Genomic DNA, 9,353 nt, shown 5'->3' with positions numbered 1-9,353 from the left:
GTTTTCTTTGGTGTGTATACAGTGAAGAAGAAGGAGAAAATAAAGATGATAATCACTTTGTTTTCTTTTATACTTTAATTAAACTAAATTAATTATAATTGATTAATTAAAACCTTAATTAAACTAACATTAACCATGCCTTAATCAAAGTTAGTGGATTCCAATAATTATCCACCACCGTTTGACCATCATCTAATGGTCTATTTACTTGATTGGTCTTTCACTTTAATGAAATTTCATAGCGACTAATTTTTACCGTTTTTATAATTCAATCTTTATACCTTAATTAACTATTCATTTGACAAAGTTAAGGAACCAATATTTAATTAAGCTTTATACTAACCTCGTAAGTATTAAAATAATAATATTTACGATTTGATTATTGGAAATGGGGTTCCAAAACCACCGTTTCCGACACCACTGAAAAATAGGTTGTTATATATGCTTTATGTGATGTTATTTTTATATATTATATAATTTATAATACATAAAAATTAAATCTATAGTAGTACATAATACTACTACAATGATTTAAACTTTAAAAATTATTAAAGTGACTATATATAAAATTTTAATAAATAAAAAATATATAAGCTTATTAAATATTAAATTAAAAATGATATACATATATATTTTAAAAATTTTAAAAATGATATGGGCTTGAGTTAGCCATGTACAAACATGAACAGGTTTGGGCAAAATTTTAGGTCATATTTCGGGTTAGACCTGACTTAGACAAATATAAAGTATGTTAATATCACACATAGGCCTGATCTGAACCCGACCCATGAACATCTCTATTATCTGCCCCTTCTATCTAGTTTTATGAAAAGTTTTACAAATAAAATTGGTAGAATAGTAAATATACAATGATATATATTTAGAAAATAATTTAGATCAAAATTTTGACTATTTTGATATATTGTTTTGACTTGTCCTCATATGTATTTTTAGAATTTTAGAATTTTTATATTTTTAATAATTATTATATATATTTTTATTTTTCAACAAGTAGTTATATTTTATAATTGCTTTAAGTATTTATAATTTTTAATAAATTTTATAAGTTTTAAAAAATATTTTATTATTTTCAATTTCATTTAGGATGAACTTGATCGTATGCATGTGCAATTCAAATGAATTTAAATGTCCATTTATCCAAGTTCATTCTAAAAATATATTTTTAAAATTTTTAATTAAATTTTTTAGGATTTTTTTAAAAATTTATTTTATGTGGAATGTCATGCCAACATTATTCCACATAGCATGTCATGTGACAGCTTCTTATTACTTCTGTCAACCACGTCACAATGTCTAATAATGGTCAAATCAGTCAATGACAATTTCCATTAACGGAAGAACCCAATTAAATTTTTTCATCACTGAAAATTAAATTAAATACACTTTTTCCATAAATTCAAAAAGTACACTTTTTCCATAATTTTTTTTCAATTTTTTACTAAAAGCTTTTTATACTTTACCCTTTTCTTTTTTAAGTATATTAGCCTTATTTTTTTTAACATGCTTAACAACTTAAAAAAAAAATCAGAAGTTACAAACAATAATTTTTTTTTAAATACCAAACATATGAGCACTGTAAATGTATATTCCTCAAACATTGACAACTGTCTCTTTTTTTTTTTTTTTCATTTGGTGAATAGGTAAAAAGGAGAGCACTTTAAAATAGAAAAAAAAAGGAAACAGGTAGGAAAGGGATAAAGCACTATATAGTCCTTGAATTTGATAATTTTTTCAATTTGGTTCTTCAACTCTTTTGTCCACATTTGTCACGGTATGTGAAATTTTTTCGATTTGATCCCTAACTTAGATCTATTAAAGAGTGATGACGTAAAACTTTAAGATTATATTATGTCATCACCTGACATTTTAAATATATATAATCTAAAAAATACAAAAAATAAAAATCATACAAAAATTATATATATATTCAAAGTAAAAAAAAAAGGTGATGATATAAGACAATATCAAAATATCACATCATCATTCCTTAAGAGTTTGTTTGGGTGAGGGATTTCATTTGTTTCAGGGTTTTCAAAATTCTAAAAAAGAATTTATTTCTTTGGGTAAATACATTCAAGAATTTCTAAATTTATGAGTCATTTCAATAATAGATTTTATTAGCTCAATTTTTCTTTCCAAATTCCACCTAAAGAGGTGGTTTTTCAAAATTATTGATAATTTTATTTGATTTAACACATATGATCCCACTATAAGATAAAAAATTTAAACTTCAAAAATTATTTTTAGTTAATTCTAATATATATATTATTTTATTAACTCTATTTATAGATTTTTACAAATATAATGATATCCATATAGAAATTTTTCTATTATTTATTTATAATCTAATTATTCTTCTTTTATAATTATTTTTTAATTTGTAAAATTTCAATAGCTTACTTTTTCCTAAATCAATTATTTATCCAAACAAAGCACTTACAAATGCTAAGTTCAGTTTTTGATGCGGAACTTTGGGAATCTTGGAAGGTTTTAAGCTCATCTAACGTCGTGGTCATGATAAGGTGATAATCCAATTTGATAGCCTGGAAGTTGTGAAAGCCATATAAAGAAGCGTATCGAATACTTTGTATTCAGCATTGATTACACGGATACAACACATTTTATCTCAAGAATGATAGTGGATCTTGCGCTACATCCTTAGAGAACATAACCAGGTTGCAGATTGTTTAGAAAAGTTGGCTTTGGCCAATAAAGAAGACTTGAAAATTTTTGATTCACCTCCAAGGGAGATTTTAGGTTTTATTGAATTAGACATGTTGAGGGGTTTTAGTCCTCTTCAGAATAACATTTTGTAATTTAGATTAGTATTTCTTCCATTTCACCAAAAAATAATAATGAATTCTAAAATGTTAGAATTTTAAAATTTCAAAAATTTTAAAATAATTCATCCAAACACTCTAATGGAATCCAAGTTTAAGGATCAAATTATAAAAAAGTTACCAAATTTCGAAACTAATGTGAACCAAAAAAAGTTAGGGATTAGGTGATAAAAATTACCAAGTTCAAGGACTAAAAATTAATTTACCCAGAAAATGATAGAGGGGGAAGGAAATTTGCAAAAAAAGCAAAAAAAAAAAATATAGAAAGCAGTTAGGTATCCATATGTTGTAGGTATAGTTAACATGCTTTTATGTCTTTTCTTTTCAAAAATATGCTTATATGTTAATTGATTTTATTTATGCTGCATTTGAATTAATCTATATGTTTACCAGGAAAATGATTTGGGTTTTAAACATGATTTGTTTGGAAAAGAAGAATTGGATTAATTTAAATTAATCTGTACCCAATATCTTAATAAATTTGATTTTAAAATAATAAATATTTAATATTACTGCATTTTAAAAATAAAGAAGTTGATAATTATTATTTAATAACATTTAATTAAAAAAAAGGAAATAAACCCAGCGTAAGAGGGGATCTAATGCTAGTTTGTAATAAAGAAACAAAGTTGTCCATCGTTTTAAATATCAAAACTAATTCTTTTACAAATGTATTTTTACTTTTTCTCCCCTTTGGAAAGGTATAATTATGTCTCAAAAAGAAAAAGGAAAAAAGATTGGTGTCACTCACCATGCCCAATCACAATTGAAGAATGAGAGGCCTAAATATTCGATTTTTGAATAGATTTTTTTTTTTAAAAGAGGAGTGATGAAATATTGTTGTTATAGGTAAAGAAGTTAGAGAAGGAAAAAGGTGGGGTGGGTTGAAATCGATTAAGGGTCTGTTTGATTGTGGGATTTGGTTTTCCGGAAATTGTTTTCCGAATTTTCCGGCGTTTGTTTGGTGGAAAATGAATTCCACAAGGAAAACCTTTTACAAACACGGGTAAAATCACTTCCTTAGTTTTGGAAAACGTCTTACCGATTTTCCTACCGTAAGACATTTTCCATTCCCTTCTCTACACTCTCATCGCCTCAGCTTCAAAATTTTCTTTGCAGACTTTCTTTAGAAAGGTATGTTTTCTATTTCCACTTTCATTTCTACACATTTTCTGTGGCTTGTAATTTTTTAGACTGTTGTGAAGGAGGAAAATGAGAGACTGTTTCTGGAAATTTTTGGAATGGAGGAGCTGGAAAGATTTTAAATTTTCTCTGTATTTTAATAATGAAAAATCTTTCCAATTCCTCCCATTCCACTGATTTCCAGCACTTCCTCTCCATTTTCTTACCTTTCTTCAATCTTTTTTGTTTCATCATTTCCTGCAGTTTGTAAGTGAAATCGATAAACCTTACCTAATTTTCTTACTCTTCTGTTTCATCATTTCGGACGTTAGCACTATATTTGTATCGCTACATACTCCTCCAACCAATCTTTATATCTCAATCTTAATTAAGTATGAAAATATTCTCTTTGTTTGTTTCTTACGAATTACTTGATTTTTTGCTATTCTTGGCAACGAGTACCAGTCTCTGAAATCAAATTCCTTTGATTTCAGCTTTCGCTATTCTTGCCTGTTATGTGTTTGTCATAAGTTCTCAACTAGGAGACTATAAAAAGCTACTTCAAAATGCCGATTCTCACCCTCAAAACCATATTAAAACACCAAAATCCGTGTCGGGTCATTGGTAGTCAATTCAAAACATCTTCTGTCCAGTATGTAGCTTTAAAACATTTTCAGTAATGTAACCATTCCTAAGTATTTATCTCAAACGATTCCTTGTTTTTGTTTCTGTTTCAGACACATGGTATTGTCAACTATTTCTCTTATAATTTTGTGATCTCATTCGATTCCATATTTGTTATATCTGTGCATGGCCAGAGTTCACCAACGAGAATGTAAAGCTTTTTACTTACAATTCATTGAGATCAGCGACATCAGATTTCCATCCATCAAACAGAATCGGTGCAGGTGGTTTCGGAGTTGTCTACAGGGTAATGAAAGCTCTCCGACCGTTCTTTTGGAACAGAGCATCCATGTCTTTTGGGCTCTTTGGCATGTATTATGTATATGTCTGCTTTTGTGTGTGTGTGTGCGAGGGAGAGAGCAGGTTTTCTGGTTTTCATATGGCACGCCTATACTAGTGTCTATCAACTTTAGAATTAGTTGGGAAACACTAACAAAATTTTACTGTTATTGTTTGCAGGGAGTTTTGAGGGATGGTACTCAAATAGCCATCAAGAAACTGTTTACAGAGTCTAAGCAAGGATCTAATGAATTCCTGACAGAGATCAATATGATATCAAACATACGACACACCAACCTTGTTGAACTAATCGGTTATTGTGTTGAAGACAGCCATCGGGCCTTGGTCTACGAATATCTGGAGAATAACAGCCTTGCCAGTGTTTTACTTGGTAAATACATCAGTCCAAGCTCATTGAACTCCTAATTCTAATTGAGGTATACTGATGTCCAGAAATCCTAATTTCAGGTTCAAGAAGTAAACATATTGCTTTGGATTGGCCAACAAGAGCTGCTGTTTGCTTAGGTACAACTTCTGCTATTGCGTTTCTTCACTATGAAGCTGTACCGCATATTGTCCACAGGGATATTAAAGCTAGTAATATACTCCTGGATGGAAATTTTCATCCTAAAATTGGGGATTTCGGGCTAGCTAAGCTTTTCCTGGACAATGTCACTCATGTCAGTACTCGAGTAGCAGGAGCATTGTAAGCATCATTTTCATTGCATCTCATCCTTAGTCAGCTGCCTAGGCTGTTTAACTATTTCAATATTTCATTGATGTTTTTTAAGGACTTTTGAAGGAGTCATCCACTGGTGATTGTGTTTTGTTCTTTACCTTTGCTTAATCCTTGTGTTTCTATTTGCATCTCAGTTATGATATTGTATTTTGTCTAGTGGATATTTGGCACTAGAGTATGCGCTTTTAGGACAACTAACCAAGAAGGCAGATGTGTACAGCTTTGGGGTGCTTCTGCTTGAAATAATAAGTGGTAAAAGTAGTAGTAAGGCAGCATTTGGAGTGGAGTTCATGCTTCTTGTGATGTCGATGGAGGAAGAAGGATTTGATGATGACTTCTTGTGTTCTGTGTGTGATTATCTAGGGAGTCATGAATCAGAGGCCAAAATGTTTTTAGTTAAAAGTAAGAAGCATAGAAAAATTTGGCTTCAAAAATTTTCTCAGGGTTGAAGATATTGATACTTTTATGTGGTGTAATATTATGCACTTCGACAATGTTGTTCTATGTGGTGTACTACTAATTATGTATTTGAATAATATTATTTCTAGTACTCATTATGGTTTCGAAGCAATTTATAATTATTCAATATTCTTACTAGTACTCATTATGGATAATATTTTTCCAATTTATAACAATCAATATTGTAGCTTATTATTGAGTATTATTATAAATAAATCATTGCAATATATGTAAAAACAATTTAAAATATAAAAATTTATTAATATATATTAATATATGTAAAAAATAACTTTTCCGGAAAATATTTTCAGAAAATCTGTCAAACAGCAGAAAATATTTTACACAGATTCAATCAAACACCAGAAAATATTTTTCTGTAAGTCATTTTACAGAAAAGTAAAATATTTTCCAGAAATCATTTTACAGAAAATATTTTAATGCCAATCAAACAGACCCTAAATTGTAAAAAGGTTGAAAGTGATGGGAGGAGGAGAATAACCCCACACCCACCACCACAAACATACTATTCATCATATCATCATTTTGGAATATCAAAGATAAAAAGGCTCCAAAAATTAGTCCTTTTCCCTCTCAACTTATGTTTGGGTATAGTATAGGTTCTATTTTATTAAGGGCATGATTTGAATTCCAAATTCAATATAAGTCGTTTTATTTGACAATGTAATACTAACTATTGTTTATTCTAATATGATGTCTTTCATTCTTAACTATAAATATCATTTGATATTTATTAAAAGAGAAAAAAGTATTATAGAGGTCTTTCTATTAAGTTTTAGATTATATTTTATTCTTTTTATTTAAAAAAATTAGGTAAATTAATCTATAAAAGAGTAAATTGGTCATTCTGTTAAAATTTTATTCATTTCTGTTTTTAAAAATTAGTCCATGTATGACCGCATGAGATACATGTGGCATGTTACATGTTACTGTCTTATTATTCTGTCAACCATGCTAGTTTTTATAGTACAAATAGATAGAAGTTTTAACAGAAAAAAGATAATTTTTCTCTCTTTAATCTAATGTACAAGGACTAGTTTGTGTATTTTTTTAATTATAAGAGATAAACTATAATCTGACTTTTAATACAAGGAACAAAAATTCTCTCTTGAGTAATGTTTGGATGGGAGATACGGTATTAAGGATGTAATCTAAGTAATTTTTAATATCTCAATGCAGAACGGAGGAAACCATCCATGCATGTATCCAACCAAACATGGTCTTAAAAGAAAAAGGAAAAGGCAAAAAGGTTGTGTATTATAATAATTAAAATATTGGGGGTGTCCCCATCAAAGTGTTTTATCTTTTCTTCCTTCTTTCTCACGACTAAGTAACAGAATCAAGGAGAAAGTGTGGAAAGGTTTTGATTTGATGTCTTAGCTTTGCTGTCTCCTTTCCTCACTTTCTTTCACACAACTATAACCCTTTCAATTTCTTTTTCTTCTTGCTAATGTGTGGATTTTTATTTATTTATTATTATTAAATTATATTTCATCCCGAAAATTATAATTATTTAAATTATGTTTTTAATTTTAATATTTTGAAATTAGTGAAAAAGAAACTTAAAATACCATAAAAAGTACAACTTTGTTATTAATATCTTATTAAATGAATGTCCATCATGATCAAGATAAAATTTTAATTTACTTTAAATTCTAATAGTTATTAGAATTAGATCTTTACTTCTTTTATACTTCTTATGTCTATTAATAGAGACTCTGATGAAGCATTGTAATTACCCCTTTTGATTAATAAAGTATATTCTCTATTGCTTTCATATTTTCTTTGTTCTTTATTCTCTACATCTCTCTTTATTTTATAACACATTATTAGCATGATCTTGCTCAAAGTGATAGTTCCTTTTATCGACGATCAAATTTATCCTTCATAATTTTCAATATCTTTGACGACAAGATGCAAAGTTTTTACAGGAAGTTTCTTTTATTTAATGTTTCATATTTGATCATTATTTTTCATTCTTCTTTCATTATACGTTATCATTGTTTTGATTAACTTATTTTACTTTTTGTTCTTAAGGATGGTGAAAGATTTGATACCGTTATCTATATGAAATCGAGAAGTAAGATTCACTCTCAAAGTTTACTTTTTGATATTTGCTTAGGGATGATCTGTTTCTCTTCATTACAAAGGATGTTTATAATCACTATTTCTTATCCATGGTAACGTAAGTAAATCTAATCAACTTCTTTTGAAATTTTATTTGATTTCTATTAAAAAGTTCAATTTATATAATTCACTATTTGTATCTTTATGAATTTATAAAACCCTTCATGCATTTACTTATTGGGATTTTTATATAGAGTTAATTTTTTTTATTTTTAATAGAATTGATTGGTTTAATTTTGATTTTGATTAAAATATTGATTATTGTGGAATATGAGTAAAAATACTTACTTGTCATGAACTTTGAGATATTCACCCTATCTATGATAATTTTATATCATTGTAAGATTTGAGATGAAATTATGTCATAAGAGGTGGAGGTTAGAAAATGTTTATGTTTAAACTTTTATGGCTGTAAAGTTATTTTAATTTGACATTATGATATTTTGTATTTTGTTGTGGTGTGATATATAAAATATATATTATCTAACCACAATGATTTATTATTGACATGAATTTATTAATTGTTACGTTTAATATATGTTTTATTATACCTATTCATTTTATTTTTATATGAATAAATAAAATTTTATTTAAAATAAATTAAGTATTCATTAAGGTAATACAATAAAATGATTATATGCTCCTGAAGAGCTAATATTGCATTAAACTGTAAAAAGCTCTTTAGGAGCTTATATTTAAGCTCCTTGTGATGTAAAATTTTGTAAAATATAATATTATTTTTTAGATCAAGAAGATATATGTTGAATAGAACCTTTATGTGTTTTGCATTAAAACCATATATATAAATAACATGAGATACTCATGTATTTGTATTATATATATTCCCCGAAGGAATACATTGCACTATATGATTGAATATCTTATGTGCTTCTGTAGTAGCAATATTGTGAAAATGACTTTAACAGTATTTTCGAACAATCTCATACATTCTAGTGGCTAAGAAAAATAATAAGTTACTAATGAAAAACTATAAAATTATTTCCACTAGTTTTGCTTCATTCCCTTAAGTGAATGTAGCATTACATAATAATTATGAAAAATGA

The 9,353-nt window shown here is 27.7% G+C and overlaps 1 protein-coding gene across 2 annotated transcripts; it reads left to right on the top strand.

Annotated features, from left to right (window-relative positions):
• Positions 1-3,581: 3,581 nt before the first annotated feature.
• LOC121217372 (cold-responsive protein kinase 1) lies at positions 3,582-6,235 on the top strand. 2 transcript variants are annotated; one of them, XM_041092903.1, is made up of 5 exons: positions 3,582-3,995; positions 4,802-4,914; positions 5,127-5,337; positions 5,415-5,652; positions 5,843-6,235. In XM_041092903.1, exons 3-5 carry the CDS (start codon positions 5,217-5,219, stop codon positions 6,132-6,134), a joined length of 651 nt encoding a protein of 216 aa, XP_040948837.1. In that variant the 5' UTR covers positions 3,582-3,995; positions 4,802-4,914; positions 5,127-5,216; the 3' UTR covers positions 6,135-6,235. The 2 variants fall into 2 exon arrangements, with proteins under 2 accessions (XP_040948837.1, XP_040948838.1); XM_041092904.1 differs by lacking the exon at positions 3,582-3,995 and adding an exon at positions 4,229-4,250.
• Positions 6,236-9,353: the final 3,118 nt, after the last annotated feature.

The sequence above is a fragment of the Gossypium hirsutum genome, chromosome D05, assembly GCF_007990345.1.
Source record: "Gossypium hirsutum isolate 1008001.06 chromosome D05, Gossypium_hirsutum_v2.1, whole genome shotgun sequence".
NCBI classification, from domain to species: Eukaryota; Viridiplantae; Streptophyta; class Magnoliopsida; order Malvales; family Malvaceae; genus Gossypium; species Gossypium hirsutum.
The sequence above is the reverse complement of the archived record's forward strand: the minus strand, read 5'-3'. Positions and strand labels throughout refer to the sequence as shown.

Excerpts from the sequence above, each read along its gene's own strand:
- LOC121217372 (XM_041092903.1), top strand. The coding sequence starts at position 5,217 with ATGATATCAAACATACGACACACCAACCTTGTTGAACTAATCGGTTAT. Across the intron at positions 5,338-5,414 it reads CCTTGCCAGTGTTTTACTTG|GTTCAAGAAGTAAACATATT; the intron begins GTAAATACATCA and ends TCCTAATTTCAG. Across the intron at positions 5,653-5,842 it reads ACTCGAGTAGCAGGAGCATT|TGGATATTTGGCACTAGAGT; the intron begins GTAAGCATCATT and ends TATTTTGTCTAG.